This window comes from Phoenix dactylifera, chromosome 14 (assembly GCF_009389715.1).
Source record: "Phoenix dactylifera cultivar Barhee BC4 chromosome 14, palm_55x_up_171113_PBpolish2nd_filt_p, whole genome shotgun sequence".
NCBI classification, from domain to species: domain Eukaryota; kingdom Viridiplantae; phylum Streptophyta; class Magnoliopsida; order Arecales; family Arecaceae; genus Phoenix; species Phoenix dactylifera.
In genome coordinates this window covers 2018045-2043500 of record NC_052405.1, presented here as the reverse complement: position 1 = coordinate 2043500, position 25456 = coordinate 2018045, and the positions used below count along the sequence as shown (strand labels likewise).

At 39.8% G+C, this 25456-nt stretch overlaps 5 protein-coding genes and 1 long non-coding RNA gene across 6 annotated transcripts; all 6 read right to left on the bottom strand.

Moving 5' to 3' along the window:
* Positions 1–1939: 1939 nt before the first annotated feature.
* Positions 1940–5784, bottom strand: LOC103714277. The gene is made up of 6 exons (XM_008801470.4): positions 5485–5784; positions 5193–5276; positions 5031–5070; positions 3188–3256; positions 2982–3091; positions 1940–2328 (listed from the first exon to the last, which is right to left on the bottom strand). The coding sequence occupies exons 1-6, from the start codon at positions 5574–5576 to the stop codon at positions 2193–2195; spliced, it is 531 nt and encodes a 176-aa protein (XP_008799692.1). The 5' UTR covers positions 5577–5784; the 3' UTR covers positions 1940–2192.
* Positions 5785–6706: 922 nt separating this feature from the next.
* Positions 6707–7390, bottom strand: LOC103714279 (NDR1/HIN1-like protein 10). The gene has a single exon (XM_017844553.3). It carries the CDS (start codon positions 7388–7390, stop codon positions 6707–6709), a length of 684 nt encoding a protein of 227 aa, XP_017700042.1.
* Positions 7391–12215: 4825 nt separating this feature from the next.
* LOC103714314 (NDR1/HIN1-like protein 10) lies at positions 12216–13126 on the bottom strand. Its single transcript, XM_017844554.3, has one exon. It carries the CDS (start codon positions 12992–12994, stop codon positions 12323–12325), a length of 672 nt encoding a protein of 223 aa, XP_017700043.2. The 5' UTR covers positions 12995–13126; the 3' UTR covers positions 12216–12322.
* Positions 13127–14316: 1190 nt separating this feature from the next.
* On the bottom strand, positions 14317–15443 carry LOC120112990. The gene is made up of 2 exons (XR_005514655.1): positions 14660–15443; positions 14317–14503 (listed from the first exon to the last, which is right to left on the bottom strand). It is a non-coding gene; the product is annotated as an uncharacterized LOC120112990 (long non-coding RNA).
* Positions 15444–15952: 509 nt separating this feature from the next.
* On the bottom strand, positions 15953–19238 carry LOC120113111. Its single transcript, XM_039133914.1, has 2 exons — positions 16179–19238; positions 15953–16069 (listed from the first exon to the last, which is right to left on the bottom strand). The coding sequence occupies exons 1-2, from the start codon at positions 19236–19238 to the stop codon at positions 15953–15955; spliced, it is 3177 nt and encodes a 1058-aa protein (XP_038989842.1).
* A 2621-nt stretch (positions 19239–21859) lies between these two features.
* Positions 21860–22913, bottom strand: LOC103714280 (NDR1/HIN1-like protein 1). The gene has a single exon (XM_008801473.3). The coding sequence runs from the start codon at positions 22776–22778 to the stop codon at positions 22155–22157; it is 624 nt and encodes a 207-aa protein (XP_008799695.1). The 5' UTR covers positions 22779–22913; the 3' UTR covers positions 21860–22154.
* Positions 22914–25456: the final 2543 nt, after the last annotated feature.

Sequence of the window (25456 nt, the reverse complement as noted above, 5' to 3'; positions counted from 1 at the left end):
GGCAAATTCTAATCAGGTCCAAACTACATGGGAGCTTTTAGTTTCCAATTTGTTTGAACCAAATGTTTCAACTGAGAATAGAGGTGGGGGAGCCATCTAATTTTCGATATTGGTACCAAAGCATGATATATGTGGATGACGAGATTGGTGAAGGCAGACTCTCTAGGGCTCTAGCATGAAGCAGAATTCTCATTCTGTGCTGCTAGTGTGACTGAAGTCAGTGGACAGCAAGTGTTGTGTGACCTCAGTCATACCAGAGCTAGGAGCAATGCTAATTGGAAGACTGATCAATAAGCAAGCAAACTTCAAGGAGCAGCACCTGCTTCTTCTTTCTTTTTGTTTCTTGTGAGAAAGGTGCAGCACCTTGAGCATGGACCTATAACTCTGAAATTAGACTAGGTTGCTTGGCAGGGATTCTAAGATTTGACCATCAGAACATTTACTAAATTCGGGCCACCAATCACAGTGTTGACAGTGAACAAGAAGCGTCGGCCTTTTCTGATTCTGTTGGATGTATTCGTGCACTTATTCTATGATTATCTGTTGTAGCAAAAAAAAAAAAAAAAAAAAAAACAAGAAGAAATGTGGACATGATGCCTTACCACATACCAATATTGTTGGTGCGAGAGTCCGCCAACAACAGATGTGAATCTGATGGCTTGCACATCCTAGCGGATTCCGTCAAATTAGGGCCTATCTGGATAATCTCGTGCAATTCAACAGAATGCACAAAAACACAGGCCAAGTAAAATTCATTTAACAGTATTAACAGGAATTTTTTCATAGTAGGCCGGTCCGAATTCTATAGAAAGAAGAAAAAAAAAATGATCTCACCTTATTTTTGTCACCCTAAAGGAATGGATTTATAGAGGTCTCATTGACATGGGCTGGGCCAGTTTTCGTATTCAGTGTTTAAAAGATATGTGTTGGATGAGCTTTGCCCGAATCTTACAGAGATTTTGACCTAACTGTAGACATATCCAAACAGGCCCAATCTACCATGAGAAGTATGCACATCTATCTCACATGGATGCTGTGCACAAGGTGTAGAGATATAGAGATGGACTACCCTTCTCTTAGGAGTGAGGGTACCTGCCCTTAGCTTTCTATCCAATAAATCTGAATCTAGACAGCTTGAACATCCTGGTATCTGCCCTTAGCTTTCTATGCAATAAATCTGAATCTAGACAGCTTGGACATCTGTCAACTTAATACGCAGGAGCTCAAGCCCAAGGTACCTTTTTTCACACCAACAAGAAGGAAAATGAGGGGGATACTCACATAAAACCCTTGATTCTCTTTACAAGAACTATAACCCATTTATCTCACATAGACACCTTTGCAGCATTCCATAAAGCCTATCTTTACTATTATAGTACCTACTTCCTTTGAATCTTTATGGTGGGTTTATCTCTTGAACCGATTGCTGGTAAACCTATATATGTCCACACTTTTGCAATAACATCTACAATAAGCGTTTAACAAATGAACATAACAAAGAACAAAACTAAAATTGAGTGTTAATATTCATTAAATCTATTCACAATCCATTAAATACTCCATCCCAAATTAAACCACGTATAGTGTACACTCTGTAGATCTCCATTGCGATCCGATCAGGTTTACATTGAATAACAAAGATTCCATATCGATGATTCAAGCAATTGGATGTGGTCTACTATCTCTAAATTGCTTATATACTAAAATCATATAATTTATAAATTTCTAACCTATATATTAAGTGATCATAAAATATATATAACTTAATTTTGTTTAGACCATCCAATGTTTTGACAACTTGATGCATATGCTAGAAATCTTTGAATTACATGATTTTTTTTATGTGTAAGCAATTTAGAGATAGTAGATCACATTCAATGGATCAATGTCGAATATCCATTGTCCAATATGGATTAATCCCTCTCTTTCTCTATGTATGTACACATGTAGCATATCTTCAAGCCACAGAAGCTCTTACGTTCTCTTCCAGCCACCCTCTGAACTTCCAGACCGGGAAGGTTGCTGTTGCATCCTATTTTAAACATTGGGACCAACAAAACATTACTTCAATTAGAATAATGGCAGCAAACCAGGCGGACACACAGGTAGTCTATGAACACATTTCTTTCAAATTTGGGAACATGATAGCCAGAAACCTATAATAAAATCTGGGTAGCATTTAATAGTGAATTTTATGTGCTCGGATCCTTGCCAAAACCCATCATAGCATGAGTGACAAGCATTGAACCCCTGCGCGTAATTTCAGCTAGTCGTCCTACCAATGGCAGCTTGACTGTGTCCTTGTTCTTCAGAGGCTTCTTGTCCCACCTGTAATGGATGTAGGATGGATCAGCTTGTGTCATCCCATTAGTGTAAGAAACCAGACTACTTTTATCGAAAGTGCAACTTCTAACAATCTAGTTGCCTAGGATAAAGAGAACTCTGTCATTTTTAACTAAAGAACTGGAGTTTAGTTTATCATAGCATGTCTCCCAGATATTGGATCTATACTAGTTGAAAGGTCAATACTCAATACTAAACTTCTTAAGCTTTTGAAATAGCACAAAAAATGACAGATATACCAAAAAATATTCTGTATTTTCACCTTCTCCTGAACAAGCTAAAGTGTTAATCTAATCTACATAGAAATGAGCTACAAACATATTAAGAGACGGCATAATGTGTCCAAGAACAACCCTGCATACATTGCAATGTGTTCTTCTCCCCTCAAGTTTTGATATTGGAAATGAGCACTAAAGCACCAAATTTAAAAGAATAATTACAATAGAATCTGGAAATCCAAATGACAAAAACATGCTTATTCTATCAACTACAATCTAAGTGATTATTCAACCATGACCGCAGATCATAAGAGTAATGCAAAAGTGGCGCTCTCAGTTTTATGCATTTATCAAAATTGTTTGCTGAGGAAAAAAATTGCAAAACAGAAATAAACAACTTGAAAGAAAATTGGAACTGACCAGTCTTCATGGCGAACAACCTTTCCTTCAACAATATTGAGTCTGATAAGTGATGTCAAATCCACATCTCTCCCAAAAATTTTGTAGTGTTGCTTGTTGTCAATCAAAATCTGAATCAAATGCATGAAAAATTATATGTCTATGTAATGAGAAATAGCCATGCATGCATATTTTAAAAAAATAACAAGGTAAATGTTAATCCAGACCTCGACTTTTCCTGGTGCAATAACATTTTCTTGTATGCTGTATTCCACAATTCTAGATTCACTGAATACCTGAAATATATCGAATCATCTCATTCAAAAAATAGAAAGAAGAGTCTGTCACTGGTACAATATTCCTCGTACCAATATTCCAAGTTAGGTAGGTGAGAGTAGCTGAAAATATAAACTTCTTGTAAAGCAGCATCAATAGTGCAAAGACCAGATTAGTTTAAAATTTGCCAACAATGCAGAATTTAAAAGCATGGACTGGTGAAAAGCTGTGACAAAAGTGGCTTCACTGGTTCAGTTTAAGTCTTCATTTAGCATGGACTCAAGCACATGTAATAGGGAGGAAAAAGCACTAAAATCTTTTGGCTATATACATGCATCACAGATGATCAGTTCATGTTAGATTCATATAAGAACACAGTCCATCTGGAATAAGCAAGAATAATTTAGATTTTAGCATCTATATGACTTCCCTGACATAGCGATCTTCATCCTGTCAAATAATATATACATTGTCCTCTTGAAATAGATATTAGTATAGACTCAGATGCTAAGGTACTTCAATATAAAAAAAGGAGAAAAATCAAGTTTAACATAAAGCAGTAGAGTGTATTGAATTAATCAACTGCAGAGAACAAAATGAGGATGATTACAGCTCAATTTTGAATACTGACTCAAGAAAATATTTCATTTTTATGTTTTAACAGTGGATAGAACATTTTTCTAAAAAAGAGCTCTAGATAAAATATTCCAACACACCAAAATAAAACAAAAAACATAATATCTGATTTAGTGCATGCATTTGTCAATTTAATTTAAAATTGATGAGAAAGACATGCACAGGAACTCGCATCTCATGTTATTTAAGGCCCCAAGTCCTGCTGGTCTCAGTCAAGGGGTTCGATGTAGTCTCACTTCCAAGGGGTTGTTAGACATGTCACCTACTTGAGTATGTTTACCTTAAAATTAAATGAAGAAATTCAAAGTTACTACTAAGCTTTTTGCTATGTCAATCTGACCACCTCCATGTCCTACATATGCCTATGAACAACCAATAATGATGGTGGTGTCGAATTCCAGTATTTTCCATAGGAAAAAGTGATTAAACCCTGATACTATTAGGGAGTCCTGTTTTCCAACTCCTAGTGTGGAACAGAAAGAAAAAATAGTTGATACGAATAGGGAAATGCAAAACTTATATTAGATAAAAAGCAAGATATATATACATAAAACAAGAAATAAAATAGTTGATAAGATTGGGGATATGCAAAACTTGCATTTGACAAAACAAAGATATACATTAAAGATCCTCTAGATGCCTCTTGCCCTTGTGAATTTTTTGCTTCGAATCTCGAAACGTCAACCCGAACCCTTGTCTTATGAATAAACCTTGACCAGTTAAAATCAAAGTTCCGATCAAACTTGTGGATACCAAAGAGACTAATACATTCCATAGCTTATTAAGACTGAAAATAGCAGAACTTAAAATTGCAGATAGTACGTGCAGCAATTGGCATCAATTGCGACTAACAGGAAGGAGGGGAAAACAAGTAGCTAAATCCCCAAAAAATAATGGCCAAAAATCAAGAAACATATATAAGCTTTTTTTACTAACCAAATGGCACAAATATTGCTATCAAACTTCATTTATTTTATTGATATCTCACCTTCAGCTACGTCTCCTATCAGATTGAATCTAACTTTACCCAACTTTGCCAAGATGAATGAAGAAATAATATATCCTATCAGATTAAATCTGACTTGACTCAAATTTGCCAAGAAGAACAAATAACTAATATAGCTACAAAAGGATAGCCAATGAACAGTAGACTGGAACCTTGGAGAGCGAATAGAATGCCGATTTGATCTGCTTCACCCTGCAAAGCACAACACAATTTTCCAATCAAACAGTTCGCTACCAAGAACAAGAATGGAAACCAACATAGCCTCCCATCCCTAAAATAGCTCAAGAAGAAGAAGAAGAAGAGTGGCTGCTTACCCATGAGCACACATGAGCGGATCCTCAAAAGTCGCATTCGGAGCATATATTTCAAAGTCTCGAGCCGTTGCCCGTGAACCATATCTAGAGAAAAATAAAAAAGACAGAACAAATCCTTATAGCCTCAGTTCCTAAAATTAAAACACGATATTTGGTGTCGTTCGGGACCCCATAAAAAAAGGTCCTCTTTTTTTTTCTTTCGGATTTCTCGATCCATTATGGGAGAAGGCAATAAAATTTTCGATTTCATCCGGAGAGAATGGGAGAAGGACCGAGGAGAGATCAAACTCACAGGTTGAGAAGGTGAGGGATGAGGTATTCGGAGAGTGATTTCTTGAACATGGGACCGTCGAATTCCTGCTCTCTTCTCGTCCGATCGTCCATTCCACCTAAAACCTTGCTTCCTGGAGAATTGCAGCGTTTATCGGAGAAATAATATTAGTAGTTCGATCATAGGAGCGAGGGAGAGAATGGAGGAAGAAGTTGAGAGAAAGGGTGGGGCCCTCATCGGGTGTGGCTCGGACGGTGCAGCGTGGCGAGTTTGCCGCCTTGTTCGTCCTTGTGGCGGGCCGGCGAGGGCCCGATCCAGGTCCGCTTCGGCCGGCCATTCTTTTCTTTTCCTTCTTCTACTGTCTAAAAACGGAAAAGTCACAGGCCACGAGTTCCAAGCTCACGCCGATTTCGGCCCGGATTTCTCCATTTCTGAGAATGACCCAATATTGTTACCATGTTAAAATATATTTTACAAAATATTATATTATCATACGTGTGCAAGAGGGGGAATTCATTTTTCATATAAAAAAAATCATCACCAGGAACCAATATTTTAAATTGTTATTATAGAAATAAACAAGATTCAAAACTAGCATACATTTGTTTTTTAATATTTTTTATAAAATAAAATATTAAATAAAGTAATTTCATACACGTCTCTCCTTGGACCTACGTGTAAAAAAAAAAGTGCCCGTCGATTGGTCGCCAGAGATTCCTATTAAATAAATATACGAGGAAAAGGTGGCAAGCAACCTCGTTGTCACGCATACGTAGTGCTCCGGTGGGCGTGGGTTGGTCAAACTTGACCAAATTCGTCCCCATCGACAAACCTTCCCCGGTAGCAACGCTTTTGCAGTCGCAAAACCGCGCCCTTCGGTGAAACAAACCATGTTTCAGATCGATAAATTACAAGACTTTTGGTCAGCACTTGTCGACCATGATCAAGAAAACTAGAGCTTCCTGCAGTCATTTCTGACATGGATAGGAATCCAGTCCACATCTCAACAATATACCACTAATTAATCCTGCATTTGTTGATGAATTCATGATGATAAACAACGAAACACCAAAGCGCACATATATTTTGCGATGTCACACACCTTGTTCTCAGTATTATAATCAAATTTTATATAAGAACAAGCGCAAAAAATGAATGAGCACCGTGAAGAACTGAAATACATGATTGCAGCTACCCAAAGGGACAAACAATGAATGAACAACACTACCAACCCCTCCGGAGATCACGAGAAGCTGCCCACGCTGCACTCGGTCCTTGTAAACCCGGCGGCCACCGAGGTGATATTAGACGGCACCGGAAGCCTCAGATAACAGTCCACCTCCGGCACATACACGGCGCTCTGTATGACTATCATCTTCAACCTAACCTTTGTGTTGATCTTTATACTGATGTGGAAGAAACCCTCACCCTTCTCCCTGTCAAAAGTTCCATTGACCGAGTTCCCGAGCACCAAATTCTGGCCTTGGAAGCTTGGGTGGAGCGCCACCGTGCTCTTGCGGGGCTGGTGGAACTTGGGGAGGCTCTGGTACCCAAACCGGGACCCGTCATACGAGGCGAAGGCCTCGACACGTTCGTAGTATAAGCCAGCCTTGTTGGGATTCCTGATGCTCATGTTAAGGGCAAGATCATAGTAGAGGGTGTGGTTTTGAGCAAGGTCGAAGCGGGCGAGTTGTGCATTCTCGACGTAGACATGGAGGTCACGGGGCTGGAAGATAAGCCAGAGGATGAGAACAATGATGCCTAGGACGATGAGGACGAGAGTGATGGCCTTAAAAATGAAGCACAGAAGGCGGTAGGGCTTGCAGCCTGGAGGAATGGCTCGGCCGCTGCGACGGTGAGATTGCTGGGGAGGGATTGGGGGACCGTAGTAGGAGTTATTCAAGGATGGTTCTTTGTTTTCCGCCATTTGTGTGCTTCGGATCTAGGGAGGTAATTAATGGGAAAGGAGAAAACTAAGGGTGTATAGGTTTATAGACGTCGAAGGTTTTGGGAATCCGTTGATGTTTGTGGACTTCAACGTTCGGTGGAGGTTTGATTGAAGAGCTGGAGGTAGGCATGGAAGAAAAGTTATAGTGCAACTTTGCAAACGGGGAATGGACGCTTAGACAGAGGGCTCCAAAGGGAGTTGTGGACGCACGTCATTTTTGACAGCGTCCCATTGCGCCCTCCTCTTATTCTTGGTTTCTTCTGTGAGCGTGGCCCACTGGCCCTGGATCATCTAGTTATGTTTGACTAGGACGATGTTTGAATGTGTTTTTGCTTGCATGCGAAGGTAGTGAGTCATCCAACACAATTTGGTCAAGCAAAGTTTAAAAATTAGTTGTCAAGGAAAGATCACGTACATTTGGTCAAATCAGATCTTTCCTCCTTAACCTGGTCGTTATACGTGTGAATTAAATACTAACCCCCTTTAAGCAGTCCCCTTGCTTATAATTTGTGCATCAATTAAGGAGCAGTTGGTGCTTGTTTTTTTTTTAGAAAAAAAAAACAAGAAGGTTGAGCAACACACACACACACACACACAGACACACAGATATATATATATATATATATATATATATATATATATATATATATATATATATATGGTGCAAGTGGTAGGCATGAACCCGACAAATTTTTGAGTTCCGGCCAGTCCGGACTGATTATAGTTTCCTAGGTTCAGCTAACCATCCAGGTATTAGAAGCTTGACGTTGGGGGACCGAGAATTTGGTTTTACTGCTAAGGCTACAAACAAGGCAGGTTGGACAGGGCCACTTCCCTACCCAAACTTTGTTCGAAATTTTTTTTAGGCCTCAAGTTGCTTCCTTAGAAAGAAGCAGAGGGTGGCGGCGGCGGCGGCAATATTTTTACCGAACACCCTAGCAAATTGGCATTTTAATCTCTTTCAAAGGTTTTTTTTTTGATCGGTAAATTTTGAAGGACGCAACATTTTTTATTTTTATTTTATTATGGTACAGCATGAGATTGCACATAATAAAGAAAAACAAAAGCTACAAACATCAAAATGCATTGCCAAATTTTGAGCCATGGAGCACCAGGTTGGTACTTTCCACAGCTGGGGGAAATGTCGCGCATCCTTCGTTACATTTTGATAGAAAAAAGATTGGTACGTCCCTCGACCTCTTGTAAAACCACCAATCATCGTATCCCATGTGGCATTTTTTTTAGCGGTAAATGGAATAATTTCTGGTCATGGGTTGGGGCCCCGTAGCATTCCTTCATAATGAGTGAAAATATGCCAAGTTATAACCCCTGAAAAAAAAAAGTACCAGACAATTGTATGCGAAAGAGCTGCTTTTTGATCCACATGTTGCTTCCAACGTTGACGCAAAGGATAACACCTGAAAAAAAAAGGTCCATTCATAGGCCGCATAGAAAATGAGAAATCACCCAATCCAAAGATGCCGAGCTAGTATTTTTTTTTTTTTTTTTATAAGCCGGCATCTCACTTTATATTGCGAGTACACCTTAAAGCATCAAAATATAAAATACGGACTAGATCGACCCCAAATGAGTCGAAACTCTCTAAGAGGTGACCAATATTTCAGACAAGTGGATATAGCTCTGACCTAGTACTACATCTGATCCAATCAACCACTGTAGCCGAATCACCCTCCAATAGCATTCGCCGAGCCTCCAGGTGTACTCTAACATGAACGTGGTCCTCCCACACGGCACACAGGGACCGACTCACCAAAGATGCATAAAAACTATTGCCATGGAATAAAAGGGACCTGCCAAGCTAGCATAACTTGGACCATTCCACTCATCCCACGTTAGATAGGAAAATGGGAGAGCCAGAATGAGCAACATAACATGCCGAGCGCGTGCTGTCTCAAGTAACCAGCCACAGCCGCAGCTGCTGCATTCGTAAACTAAATTGATTCCATACGAACAGGACAAACGTATTGCATCCACTGCTTCCGTATTAATAAAATGATCCATGTACTTGACGCTAATTACCCATGTGGCATTTTTTTAGCGGTAAATAGAATAACTTCTGGTCATAGGTTGGGGTCCCATAGCAATCATTCATAATGACTGAAAAAATATGCCAAGTTAAAACGCATGTAAGATTATCATAAGAACAATGTGAGATTCTCTCATATAAAATTTACTTTGAAACTAGGCTCTATAGTTACATTTTAATATGAATAATTTAAATAAAATAAACATAATAAATATAGAATATCATGATTTTGAAATCATATCTACCAATAAATTATAGTCTCTACAACTAATATAAAAACAAATGAACATAACGAATATAAGAAAATAATGTTTATATGTCAAATGTAATTTTATTACAGAGATAATGTATTTATATGTAAGCATGACATATCAATTTTAAGAATCTATCTAATTCTTCTTTGTTGATATTTAATTTATTTTTAATAAATATTAAGTATTCAAATTATGTAAGATATTGGAAGAAACCAACTCAAAAAATAATTACATATTGTCATAAATATAGTTTGCTACATATAAAATAAAAAAAATTCAAAGCAACATAATTTGTTATATATATGGCAAGATTCAACTTTTTTTACCATTGCAACTGTCTTTATTGATAAGTTATTTAACTTGTGGTGCTCGGTCAAAAGATGATTGTGGCAGGATATCTGTAGGGAGATATCATATTTCTATAATGATATATCAAATTTTGCACCTACAAGGCTAAATATACAAAGCAAGAATGGTTAGAATAAACAAATCTATGTGAAAATACTGGTTAAGAGGTGAAAGTAAGAAAATAATAGTTTATTTTCTAGTGGAAATATAAGGGGAAGCGAGGGGCAATATCTTATAGACAAGAGCCCAAGTGGAAGCGGAATAGTTAGGACAGAAAGTATTGCATGTTAAGATATTTGGATCCTTGAAGAGTAAAATTTCACCATCAATAAATATATTTGTTTTTTTAAAATATTATATTGAAGCTTTGAGTAGGAAAATTTCATCATCAATAAAAAAAATTATTTTTTAAAACTAGAATATCAAACGATATTGTTTCAATGTACATCTGAATATAAAGATGTCTCCAATATTTCTTTAAAAAATTTATGAAAACATTGGAGAGTCCAACCCTGACAAGTTAAAATTTTGTTTTTACCGACACTCTCCATATGTTCGGACGCATGCTCGTATCCATAACCGGAATAAGTGCCTCGTTTAATGCAACATTGGTGAGGTATTAAAGACTACGATCTTCCAAATTTTTAAGAGACATAGCTTTATAGAATATATTGCAGTTGATAGTTATAAAACTTTTATTCTAATCTTGGTGCTACCACCCTAGGCTGTTATACATTTGGGCGACTGGGGTGGACATAAATTGGGGTGTTAACAACAAGGTATGACAAATAGCCTTGCGGGAGAGGGATAGCCTCCTCCAATGAGCAGGAGAAGTTATATTCTACATCAAGTGTTGTGCAGACTTAGGGCCGAAAATAGGCTTAGGCCGACCCGAAGCCTATCAGGTCGGGCCAACTTCTGGCCAGACTTCAGGCAAGATTTGAAAAAGTTCAAATCGGGTTTGGACTTAAATATAGAGTTTATTTATTTATCGAACGAGGATTAGGTGTGCCATTGACCCGGTCTGGGCCTGGCCCTAGCCCGAGCCCAAATAAGTCCTGAAACGAGGCTCGAATTTATGCGTGAATCAGTTTGTTTTTTTATGTTGTTATTTAGAGAGAATAATGAAGAAGTAAATATTAAATTAAAATGGGTTTAGATGAGAATAATGTATCATATATTTACAGGAGAGAGCATAATTTTTAACTAGCTCATTTACTTGTGAAGCAATATTGTGAAATACCAAATTTCAATCGGGTTCGGGCTAGACCTATTTTTATGCCAAATGGATAATTTGGGTTGGGCTCAGAATTGGGCTCGAGTCTAGATTATCCAAAAATTATCGTCCCTAAACCCGACCCGAAACCTGAAAAAGATTCAGGTCAGGTTTGGTTAGGGGCATGACCTAACCCGACCTGGCCTACTTCCAGCCCTATGTAGGCTATTTAACACGAAGTGGCTATGTGGCATCCTTTCACTTGCTGAGCCTTTAGCCAAGATAGATGTGCCTAAATGTGCCACTAGCTGCTATAAATTTCTGTTTTTGGATTTCTTCCCTTGAATGCCTTCACACCAATGATATATTTTGTGATCATCTGTGCACCTCTCTTACATACGAACGTTTTTGAGAAAAAAACTACTTACTTTTAAATCATAATCTTCTCAATTTTTCTTTTAATAAAAATCTCCACCTCCTAAAAAAGAATCAATGTACCTTCCAAAGATTGCTAAATAAGTATGAACTATGACTGTTTTAACCATGCCAAAACCAATCGAAGCAACGTGACTCCTTAATAAATTGTTAACGTCTTGCGTCTGGCTTTGGCTTGTTTCCGGCGGAACATGAGCCCTGGCCTGACAATGTTGAACGTGGACTCGGTCGCGTTTGACTAGGTCAACTCCTGGGAACTTCTATCCCGTTCCCATCGTCTATGTTCGTCGAAACGCGAGCATTTCTATTGGTAAATGTTCCACTTCTCACGTAACGAGATAGTCTATGCGATTGTATAATATTTTCCACGAACCTAATTAAGCTACCTCATTACCCGGAAATTACGCATTACAACACTCTGGTTGATGGGTCTTGAAGGGGAGAGAGTGGGGGCCGGAGAGATGGAGAATGAAATGGCCAGTTTCTTTAAATGGCCAGTTTGATTTAACCTATACGCAATAACAATAGCAGAAGAATATTACTTAAATAAAAAAAATTTAAGAGAATGAAATTTATCAACAAAATAAAGGACAATATGAATTGAAATGAAATTAGTAATCCACAACATCGCACTCGGTCCTTGTAAAGCTGGAGGCACCTGAAGTTCGATGAGCAGCTAAAGGAAGTCCCAACTCGCACTTCACTCTCATGGTGTATCGCCTTGTGGTCACCGATCCAAACTTGTATCGTACCTGCCCAATGAGCCAGATGTCCACGTTAAAGAAGCTGGTCTCGTTCTCCTTCTTGAACTCCTCGATTTCCGAATCTCCCAGTCCAATAGCCGAGTTCCCCTTCAAGACTGGGTACAGCATGGTTGTGTTCTTGTGGCCTTGGTAGAAGGAGGGGAGTGCTTCCCAATCAAACCTGTGGCCCTGGTAGTAGGGGTCGGCTTCGAGCCAATCATAACATATTCCAATCCTCTTGTTAGGGTTCCGGATGCTGATATCGGCACTAAGGTTGTAGTAGAGATTGGTGGGGCTGGTGGTTAGATTGAAGCTCGTGAGGGAGGCCTTCTCCACGCTAACTTCGACCTTGCTGGGGCGAAAGACTAGCCAAAGGACTAGGAGGGTGATGCCAAGAGCTAAACAGAAGGCTATGATGGTTTTGATAAGGGTGCTGAGGAGACAACAGTAGCAACTGCGGTGTCTTTGCTCATAGTGCTGCTCTGGAGGGATTGGAGCGCCGTAATAAGTTCTTCCCATGGCTTCTTGTCCTTGATGCATAGATAGATAGAGAAAGAGATAGAGAGATAGAGATAGATAGATAGATAGAGAGAGAGAGAGAGAGAGAGAGAGAGAGAGAGAGAGAGAGAGAGAGAGAGAGTTTTTGTAAAGCGTTGCCTTGGAGGTGAGGATGGAGGGAGGTCGTTGAGGAATAGAAGATCGATGGAGTTCATGGGGAAGAAGGTTTAATTGTATAATTCGTAGACGAGGTCAGAGAAATTCTATCTAATAACTTGGTCAAAATAGAAGACTAGACCTGGGTACGGGTCAACTTGTACATTGGAGATCGAAGTTTCTTGGTACGTGACGCATTGACAGGATAAAAAAGAATACATCATCCTATAAGACTTGGAAGAGAAGAGATTGCTGTTAATGGGCCTAACAATAGTCCTCAAACAATAGCCCAAGACCATGTTTCCTTGATTTATTATCCTGGAGTCAGCTGGCTGGTTCCAAACAATAGAACCATTAATTAAAGGTCCAATTAAGTCATGCCACCTTGATCGATTTCTTGCTATGGCCTCACCAGAAACGTGCCACAAGTTGTGTTGCATGGACCCAAGCCTTGAGATTTGCTAATATATTGGTCCTCTATTGATCCAATGATCCAAAACTTACTATAATTTTTTTGTGATAGTGTTAGTTACGCATGCCTATGGAATTCAACTGGAAAGCTACTGATCATTTTTATTTTGAGCATTGCGCAGGTCTGCATCCATCAGGGGAGTTAATAATTGCTTAATCCACAGATATGAAAGGAAAGGCCATTTGATAGAGCCGCCGGAAGAGTACTTGTTCTTCTCTCTTTTTTTTTTTTCTTTTTTTTTTGATGCAATGGCCGCCCAAGCAAAAAGAAGATTGCACAAGGACTCGGGCACAAACATGTGGTTTTTCCAAATAAAGCCTCCCAAATGAAGAGTACTTATTCGAAACCTAGTCTAATATGCAGCACCTGTTATTGACGAAGACCAACATGGTGATCTGCAAGCTTATGTGCACCTGCCAATGACATGCATCCAACAAGCTTGGACTTTTCATATGCCCAGGCCTTTTTTTGAAAGAGTATACGAGGACCCATGCAGGTATATATTTAGTCCCACATCAGCTATGTAATAGGTAGATATCTTTGGTACTATACAGGGTCATGAAACTTAAATAACACCTTCCTGCTAGCATTTGTGGATGAGGTTATGAGTTGTTGTATATGTGGCTGTAATTTAAGACTTTTTTACTTTGTAAATTCCCAAATATATATAAGGCTTCAGATAACCTTGTATATAGGCCAAAACTACCGCTCATGTTACATTTTTTTGGTGCAGATATGATACCGCTTGGATCAATTTGCAATCCAATGGAAGTGGGAGAAAAGATAAGATAAATTTCTTGTGCAAGGAGGAAGATAACTTTCATTCAAATACTTGGATGCCTTCTCATTACAATTCATGACTATTTATAGGCAAGTCATGGGTAACATGAAAAGACAAAAGAAAATGAAAGATCAAAAGTCACCTTAATATGGGTAACTCACACAATAAAAGACATCAAAACCAACTAAATTCTCTTAGGGAATTTAAAAGGTCAAAAGACACCTGCCTCTTGAAATACCTATAACTTTCCAACCATAACTCGGATTTTAACAAAAGAAAATGAAAGATCAAAAGTCACCTTAATATGGGTAACTCACACAATAAAAGACATCAAAACCAACTAAATTCTCTTAGGAAATTTAAAAGGTCAAAAGACACCTGCCTCTTGAAATACCTATAACTTTCCAACCATAACTCGGATTTTAATGTTCTTAGGCTTGTTGGAAAGAAGAGAAAGAGACCTGAAACCTTTATGTTAATAACTTTTCTAAATTCGGCCATTTAATACTCTAAAAATGGCATGCAAATTGTCTGATGTTCATGCACCTGCATCATACTCCCCCGGTTGAAGCTCAACTCGTCTTCGAGTTGTCCAATGCCTCTTCTTTATCATGATATGGAATTAGATCAGAAATATTGAAGGTAGCAGAAACTCCATAATCATCAGGAAGTTCAATTTGATAGGCATTTTCTCCAATACGCTTAAGAACTCGAAATGGTCCATCAGCACGATCTTGTAATTTGCTATATCTTCCATGGGGGAATCGTTCTTTACGAAGATGAATCCATACAAGGTCGCCTTCTTTAAATGATGCCGAGCGTCGATACTTATCAGCTCTCTCCTTAAACTTTTGATTGCTCTTCTCAATCTTGGATCGAACTTGCTCATGCATCTTTTTGATTTCATTAGCTCTTGCTTCTGCATCACCGCTAAATCGAACAACATGAGGAAGGGGAGCTAGATCAAGGGGGCCATTAGGATTGCACCCATAGACGATCTCAAAAGGACTAGCATCGGTAGTAGAACTACTTGAGCGGTTGTATGCAAACTCCGCTTGAGGAAGAATTAAGTCTCATTGCTTCTTGTTTTTGCCCAAATAACTTCGAATAAGATTGCCAAGGCTTCGATTCACCACTTCCGTTTGACCATCGGTTTGTGGATGATGAGAAGAACTGAACTGAAGTTTGGTGCCCAATTTCGCCCATAAAGTCCGCCAAAAGTGTCCTACAAATTTTGAATCTCGGTCCGAAGTGAAAGTCTTTGGAATGCCATGAAGTTTGACAATCTCTCGAAAATAAAGATCAGCAATTTTAGATGCATCATAGGTCTTCTCGCAAGGTACAAAATGTGCCATTTTAGAGAATCGATCAACAATCACCATGATCGAATCCTTTCCACATTGAGTGCGAGGAAGACCAAGAACGAAATCAATACTTACATCCTCCCATGGAGCTTGAGGTATAGGAAGAGGAGTATAAAGGCCGGTGTTTTGAGCTCGGCTTTTGGCAATATGGCATGTTCGACATAAGTTGACATGTCTCTCTACATCCTTTCTCATCTTCGGCCAAAAGAAATTTTCTTTGACAAGGATTAAAGTCTTGTCTCGGCCAAAGTGTCCTCCAAGTCCTCCATTATGGGCTTCTTTGATGATTGCTTGGCGAAGAGAGCAATTAGGAATACATAATTGGTTACCTTTAAATAAGTAACCTTCTTGAATTGAATAATCTTCATGAGGAGCATCACTGCATCGAGCCCAAATCTCGCCAAAATAATCATCATTAGAATAGATATCTTTGATGAAATCAAAACCGATTACCTTAATCTCCAAGGTTGACAACAAAGCATGTCTTCGACTAAGAGCATCCGCAACTTGATTGAGACTTCCGGCTTTATGACGGATGGTGAAGGTAAAAGATTGCAAAAATTCAATCCACTTGGCATGCCTTGCACTAAGCTTGTGTTGAGTATTGAGGAATCGCAAGGCTTCATGATCGGAGTAGAGAACAAATTCCTTAGTCACAAGATAGTGCCGCCAATGACGAAGAGCCTCAACAATAGCATAAAATTCTTTATCATATGTTGAATAGTTCTTTCGCCCATCTCCAAGTTTGGCACTAAAGAAGGCAATAGGGCGTCCTTCTTGACTAAGCACTGCGCCAATGCCCACATTAGAGGCATCACAATCCACCTCGAAAACTTTTTCAAAATCTGGCAAGGCAAGGATAGGGGCCGTTGTCATTAATACCTTAAGCTTCTCAAAACTTTCTTGAGCCTCCATAGTCCATTGATAGGATCCACCTTTCAAACAATTTGTGATGGGGGCCATAATAGAACTAAAATGTCGTATAAACCTTCGATAAAATGTGGCCAACCCATGAAAGCTCCGGATCTCGTGAATGGTACGAGGTACCGGCCAACTAGAGATAGCTTCAATCTTCTTAGGATCAACTTTGATGCCGTTGGCGGTGACCATATAACCCAAAAATATTAGGCTATCGGTCAAGAAGTCGCATTTGCGAAGGTTGACATAGAGCTTCTCCTTTTGCAACGTCATAAAAATTTGTCTAAGATGCTCCAAGTGTTGCTCTTGATCCCTGCTATAGACCAAAATGTCGTCAAAGTAAACAACGACAAATTTACCTATATAAGGCTTGAAGATTTGATTCATGAGGCGCATGAATGTGCTTGGTGCATTAGAGAGCCCAAATGGCATCACAAGCCATTCATATAGTCCATCTCTTGTCTTGAATGCCGTCTTCCATTCGTCACCCGGTCTCATGCAAATTTGATGATAGCCACTTCGAAGATCAAGCTTGGAGAAGATGCAAGCGCCGGCAAGTTGATCTAACATGTCGTCTAGCCGAGGGATAGGAAAACGGTATTTGATGGTGATCTTGTTAACAGCTCGGCTATCAATACACATGCGCCATGTTCCATCCTTTTTGGGGACAAGTAAGGCAGGAACCGCACATGGACTCATGCTTTCACGTACCAAGCCTTTGGCCACCAACTCGTTCACTTGTCTTTGCAATTCTTCATGCTCCTTGGGACTCATTCTATATGCCGCCTTGTTTGGTAAAGTTGCACCTGGCATAAGATCAATGCAATGTTGAATTTCTCTCATTGGTGGAAGACTAGAAGGAATTTCATCGGGAGTCACATCTCGGAATTCCTGCAAAAAAGAAGTAATCTTGGGTGGCAATAAATTGTCCTCCGGATTAGATTCCACCACTATAAGAGCATATGCTTGGGAGGCTTCTCGAATTTCAACTTCAAACTCTGCCATGGACAAAAAGGTACTTCCCTCTCCCTTAATGGGTTTGGGTGTGTTGTCCATTTTTGAAGGCCCAAGGGTTATTTTGACACCATCCTTCAAGAATGCATAAGTATTTTTGTATCCATCATGAACAACCCTTCTATCAAATAACCATGGCCTCCCCAAAAGTAAATGGCAAGCATCCATAGGAACCACGTCACACCATATTTCATCACGGTAATTTTTCCCAATTGAAAATTGAACAAGGCAACGTTGGGAAATTTTTACCGCATTTCCTTTCTTGAGCCAAGAAAGAGAATATGGGTGGTGGTGAGGTTTTGTCTTGAGTTTCAACTTTTCCACCATCTCCATTGAGACGCAATTCTCGCAACTTCCTCCATCGATAATAACATTGCAAATTTTGCCATGAGCCGTACATCGAGTATGAAAGATGTTGTGCCGGAGCCACATGTGATCATCTTCGCTTCGTATTGAATTCAGGGTTCGACGGACCACAAGAGCTTCACCATGATCACTATATGTGATGTCTCCTTCAATTTCATCATATATAGAGTCTGACTCATTTTCTTCACTATCACCTTCTTCGGCAAGAGAAACCACTCTTCTATTTGGACACTCAGAAGCAATGTGCCCATAGCCAGAACACTTGAAACATTGAGGTTGAGATGATGTTGGCCGAGAAGAAGATGAAGCATCTTTTTTCACCATCGTGGTTGGCTTAGATGTAGAAGATGAATGAGATTGCGATGCACTCCCCCGGTTAGGAATGCCCTCACGCTTGAAATTTCGGCCTCCAGGAGCATTTGTTAAACCCTTTTCTAGCCGTTGTTGAAGTTGGCGTTCCACCTTAGTAGCAAGTTTAATAACATCATTAAGAGAAATAAAAGAATGGAGGTGTACCATATCATGGATGTCACGCCTCAATCCGCTAAGGTAACGAGCTATTGTTTGCTCTTCGGCCTCTGCTACACCACAACGAACCATAAGATTGTCGAACTCTTCAGTGTACTCCTCCACGGTTCGCATCCCTTGAGTGAATTGATACATAGTGAGAAATGCATCTTGAAGGTAATTTTCGGGAAGGTACTTTTTGCGAAGCTCTTTCTTCATTTTCTCCCAAGTACGAATCTTGGTTTTGCCCTCCTTTGCTCTTTGCAACTTGAGGCGCTCCCACCATATTGATGCATGCTTTCGAAGCTTGATGGCTACAATCTTCACTTTAAGCTCATCGGGGACCTCTTTGTAGTCAAAGATCCGCTCAACAGTGTTAAGCCAATCTAGAAAGATGTCGGGTTGCATTTTTCCTTCAAACTCAGGAATGTCTACCCTGATGTCTGAAAATCGAAATTGATGACGATGTTGGTGAGATGAAGAAGAGTTGCTCCTCCTACCACGACGTAAACTTTGGTCACGGAAGGTGTTGCGATCTTCTTCAGTGGTGCCGCCCTCCTCTTCACTCGGGTTTTGCTCATAACGAGCCAACCTTTCGGTAAGATTTTGGACTTGCCGCCGCAACTCATCATTCTCTATGTCGCGAAGATCTCGCTCTCTACGAGGTTCTTCATCGCTAGAACGACTTTGGTTGCCTCGGCTTGCCATGGTTGGTTGAAGCTTGCGTCAACACCACCACGAGAAATGCGATAGGATTCCTCTCGAAACGTCAAGAGATGATAACCTGGCTCTGATACCACTTGATACCGCTTGGATCAATTTGCAATCCAATGGAAGTGGGAGAAAAGATAAGATAAATTTCTTGTGCAAGGAGGAAGATTACTTTCATTCAAATACTTGGATGCCTTCTCATTACAATTCATGACTATTTATAGGCAAGTCATGGGTAACATGAAAAGACAAAAGAAAATGAAAGATCAAAAGTCACCTTAATATGGGTAACTCACACAATAAAAGACATCAAAACCAACTAAATTCTCTTAGGGAATTTAAAAGGTCAAAAGACACCTGCCTCTTGAAATACCTATAACTTTCCAACCATAACTCGGATTTTAATGTTCTTAGGCTTGTTGGAAAGAAGAGAAAGAGACCTGAAACCTTTATGTTAATAACTTTTCTAAATTCGGCCATTTAATACTCTGAAAATGGCATGCAAGTTGTCTGATGTTCATGCACCTGCATCAAGATATAACGCTACCCCCCTACCACAATGTCCGGCAGTGACAGTAGAGAGACTTCTAATTTTGCCATAATATGGTACCCAGAATCCTTGATGGGAGATCAACAAGAGAGAATAGAATAGCGTCCACATTGTATAACTTGGCCCCGAGCATGGGCTATACCTAATGGAAACCAACCAAGAACTAGCCAGAAACCAAACCTTCTTAAGTCTTAGTACGTACCAGTGTACCACACTAGCAAATCCAGCACAATAGTTCATCATATATCAAATCTAAAATAGATAGCATGTGAACATTAGATGGAGCATCGTTATCCCAAGTAGGTAGCGAGGATGGCCTCACCTATGCCATCAAATCAAGTTGTCATCATTTTGCGTCTCTCTTGCATCTCATGAGCATCTTGGAGACACTTTGGAGTCACAATCGCATCCACAGAAACTACTTTGAAAAAGATGGCCACCACTTGGTGTTTCCTCACCCGTTATCGCCTCTCGGTTCGTAAATATTCTTCATCCTTTATTGCTTTTGATGGCTGGTAGCTAGATGCATATACTACTGGTTCCATTTCAAAAAGATAGGTTTCTTTTATGTGCTTTCTAGTCTTTTATATATGTGCTTTTCTTTTATGTGCTTTATATCCAAGTTGCTGCAAACTCATATAACTTGACTACAAGGTCCAATATGGATGTGGAGCAAATAGGCAGCACGGGTCTGCTTTATGAAAATTGTCCTTTAAATACAACGTAGATGATTTGCACTCAATTTCTACTCGTCCTAATTAGGCAGCCCAAACAAGCCAATCCAAATTGGTCACTACAAATTAGTGGATGTTTCATGTGTGATCTAGCAAATTTTACTGCAATGCAAAAGAGAATCAAACCTACAGTTTGGGTATTCCTCATGTCCTAAATTAATGATCCCTTGGACCTTTATGCGTTGGCTTATGGATCATATATTTAATTCAAAATTTTAAGGTTTTGGTTCAAAATTTTGAGGAAGTAATCTCTCTCCTAGCTGTGTACAACAACAAACGGACAGTGAGCTAAGTATAATAAAAGGATGAAAGGGATTGCTTACTTGCAAGATGTTTGTAAATCCGTTATGAAAAAAAATGTTATCTTCTCCGGTCTGGTTAATTGCGAGAGGTCTGTTTGGCTACCTACTCCGGTTACTTTGTCAATGTGAAGAGAAAAAAATAGCAGCCTGACAACTTTCGAGTGGTGCCTTCATGGCTTTTAACAACTTGGATTACCAAGGCCACATTCATGCATCAAATTGTCACCTTCACAATTTGATGTGGGGACCTTTCACCTTATGTCTCTTCCAATGCCTTTTTCTTTTTTTCACTCATGATTAATCTTGGGCAACTGAAAAGGACATCAAGAAAAGGATAAGCCGGAGCCTACCCACTCTTCTATTGTAGCAAGAGGCTACAAGGTTTCTCTTATTATTGGTTGGTTACATTCGACCTTGCTCGCTCGATAATTAAGCTCTACCTTTTGCATCAAACTGTGTGCATCGAGAAAGATCTAATTTGTTGGTAAATGGATGGAAGTACACAATGAATTTGAATTTTCAATTTGGAGGAGTGAAATACAAAACAGTAGGATGACGATCGTGAAATTATTTTATATCTTCTTTTTCTTTTTCTTGAAGATCATTGTCACATATCCACTTTAAACTCAGCTAATCTCTTACCGATGTCGTCATATACGCATCAGCAATGGAATAACAACATAGGAGAAAGGGATGTCTAACCAAGAAGATTTATAGTACCAAAAAACAAAAGGTAATTAACCATTACATGCATGTATCATACTAGTTCTATATATTATATAAGGCAACTAATATGTTACTTTTTTTACTAGTCTCACCAGCAATGTTCATTGTACAAGGATAGTTATGCATTATTTGTGCGATTGTTTTCTATGAGATATTTGTCATATCACAACATTTCTTCCCAAAGTTTCTCCAATTAGCTTGAGAAGGTGGAAGCAACAACATAGTTCAGGGAAAAAAAAAAGAAAAAAGGTTCAAGCAGTATACATCTACAAATTAAATTGCCAACGTGCATTGCAACTCTTTCCATCACAAAAATCCAACATAAATTCATAATTACTTGATTCACATTTAACTTGCTATTACACGTGGCCGAAATCTTACCCTTTAACCCGTTTATTATTATTCCCCAACATAATCTACAGGGACCTGAATACATATCTTTCAACATCTGGTCGTTATTACCCCCAACGAACCCTTAAATAGATAATTAAACCCCTTGCCGGCCGTCTTCAAACGCCGTCAAGAAACACTTTTGAAAAAGACCAAAAAAAAAAAAAAGAAAACAGAGAGAGAATCAGAAATCATGCGAAGATGGACAGTATCAGACGTCGACGCTGCAGGTGGAGATCTGCTGGAACTTGACGGCGGGGGGGTCGCCGTCGACGCCCTTCCCGGTCTCGAAAGAAAGGAAGGCCGGGCAGGTGGCGTAGAGGTGGTAGTGGTTGGAGATCCACGTGCCCACCTTCCACCGAACCCGGCCGTCGATCTTGATGTGCAGGAGGAGGAACCCCGAGGACTGGTCCTGGACGAGAGCCTCGGCGAGGTAGGGCGCCACCGGGATGTCGACGCCGTAGAGGTACGGGGACCAGACGTCGATGTCGTTGTGGCCCTGGTAGAAGGGCGGCACGGACGCGGCCAGGGTGATCTGCTGGTACTTGTAGGAGGCGAAGACGTCGACGCGGTCGTAGTAGATGCCGATGCGGTCGTTGGGGTTGCGAGTGGAGATGGTCACCTGCAGCGTGGAGGAGAGGAGGTTCTCCGGGGAGGAGACGTTGAAGGCGGACACGGAAGCGTCTTGGAGGTAGATTTTGGGCTTGGTGGGGCGGAGGACGAGCCAGATGACGAGGATGATGAAGAGGATCAGTATGATGAAGCCCAGGATCATGGCGAAGATCAGGCGGGACAGCTTGTGGCCCTTGCCGCCGTCTTTCTCCTTGGCCGACATGGTGCCGCTGGTTCTGGTCGTGGAACCGCCGCCGCCGCTGCCGCCGGCGAGGAGTTGGAGTACTGGGAGAGATGGGCTAGGGGAGGAGTGGGGAGGGAGTGGGCGAGAAGGGGAGATGGTGTGATGAGGACGGAAGCGAATTAATAAGTAGAGATGAGGTTGGGCGGACATAAGATGCTCCGCAGGAGATGTTTTGGTTAACATTTTCCTTTTTCGTGTTATCAATGGAAAGCTCGGCCCTTTCATTACAGCTACGCCGCTTTACCGTTTTAAGTACTGAAGTTGTAAATATTATAATAATGACCACTATAATGGTTTCAGGGTCCCTCTTGGTGCATTTTATTTATTCGTATAATAATCATTTAAATGATTATTTAGTTCTAAAAGCCGCTCTACCATGGGAATAGTGATAATAATTTTGAAGTTAAATTATTTGTTTAGAGACAGGCCAAAACATATAATTTCTCATAAATATGTGTTATTTTCTACATTCAATATTTCATACCATGATAACGAGCAGTAATGCGTTATTTGCCAATAAGTCCAATAAAAGTTGAATTAGGCATTATTTTTTCCCTTAGAGAGAAGGTCGGTTCTATGGGAATCATAATCTTGAATCCTTCATAGTTAGTCTATAAAAAAACATAGTATATCTGTATTTATAATGGTGTTTCCCCCTATCCACATGGCCTCTTTTTTTTTTCTTTTTTTTTTGTGTGGGTCTAAACAACGTTTCTCAAAGTCGATTCCCTCAGAGAGAGAAGGTGGTGGACCAGTGTTAAGTGGCCGGTGGATGTAAAATATTTTGGACCGGGAGATGCAAGGGGATAACGAGATAATAGGGAGTGACGGAAGCGTGCGGTGGAAAAGCAACGCACGCGAGCGCAGCGAACGGAACGCCTTATCTTCAGGGAGAACTAAAAATAAAAAAATAACAAAGCTTGGTATCTCGGCTGCCATTATAGGATGGATTAAGAAGGATTGGCGGATGATGGGGTGAGGCCATCTCCTACTTTATGATATTTGGATGATGGGTACTGGGTAATGATGAGGAGGCTTTCTTGGCTAAGTATATCTATGAGGGGCCTGCTAAAGTGGAAAAAAAAGAAGAAAAAAAAGAAGAAGAATAAGATAAAAAGCAAAAAAAAGAGAGTAAAAAATAAAAAATAAAAAAAAGGGCTATTTGAATGAGAGCTATGATTGGGTTCTTTTGACTCACTATATATTTGTTTCTCCATTTTTAGGGTGTATTTTTTTTCCTGAACTCTTACCGTAGTGCTCATGACATATTAGTATAAAATGTGGAAGTATGTATAAAAAAAAAGTTATTAGTTATTTATTTATTTGTACACCACCAATAATGGCTAATTACAAGTTAACTGTACGGAAAAGTAAGGTCAACGAGTCATAATAATGTCCTGGATCTCCCCACTTTATACGCGGGTGGGCCCACGCATATAGTAGTGGTCTTTTGATCACAGCCCTCGGATCTTTCAGTGGACGGATGTAGATTAAAGAGAGGCGTCGGAGATCGGTCAGCAGTCTCCATGAGGCCCGAACTAGATCACATGCGAATCAGCGCTTCCATGGCCGACACGAATTCCTTGACAGCGCGTTGCACAAAACGCGTTGCATAGAACGCCATCGCGCTGCGGGCTCAAGGCGTCGCTGCAGGTAGACAATAAACTTCGAGATTTCTAAGAGTATGGAGGCTTGCAAAGGCGACTTTGAGTTGATTAATCGACCCGATAAAAAAAAAAACAATAAACCCCAGGATCCAATTTGATAGTCTCTCTCTGTTCATGCATTACCATCGATCCTTGGATCAATCGACAAAAGATAATGAGACAGAGCCGCATCATGTCAAGTCCAAATCATCTTGAGTCCCTGCATGAACTAAAGAAAAACAATTTACTGATTAATTATATTTTGCATGGCAACCCATCATCACTTGGATTCCATGCAGTACATTGCATTGAGCTCCCCTCTATTGCACCCATAAAATAACAGGCTATCACTTGATGGCGTTTGGTTAAACTAGATCCTCTGGGTAGTGCTGAGTGTGAACAAAAATTATATTGGGCGGGCACCATAAAAAAATATTGGGCCGAACTTCTTTTTTGATACGTTTCTTTTTGTCTCTATCTTAAAGAAAAAAACTGCAAATCAAATAGGAATAAGAGAATTCCTACTAACTAACTTAGTATGCCAATCCCCTAAATTAAAAAATAATAAAAAGAAAAAAAATTACATGAGTCAAAAGAGACTATTCACGAAGAAAGACCACCCATATCCTCTTTCTTTCTCATCAAGCATTTTCTTATATTCTCCTTCTCGTCAAACCGTCTCTCCCATCTGCGAGGTCTTCCTTCTTCTTTCGAGTCTCTTTCTTACTTCTTTCTAAAAACTATATTAATTTACTTAAACATGTGTGTTAGAATGTTGGATGTCTATTTTGTTAGGTGTATATTATTTGACCGTACAGTCTATACTGGTAAATACCGTGTTCTTGAAACTATCTATCACTTTACTTGAATGTATGTATTGGGTTGCTACTAGATATGTATTTGAAAAACTTACAGTATGTATCAAGAAACCGACAAGTATTTACGTATCATTTGGTTGTGTAGTGTATACCAGTGAGCATCGTATTCTGAAAATTATGTATCGATTTATCT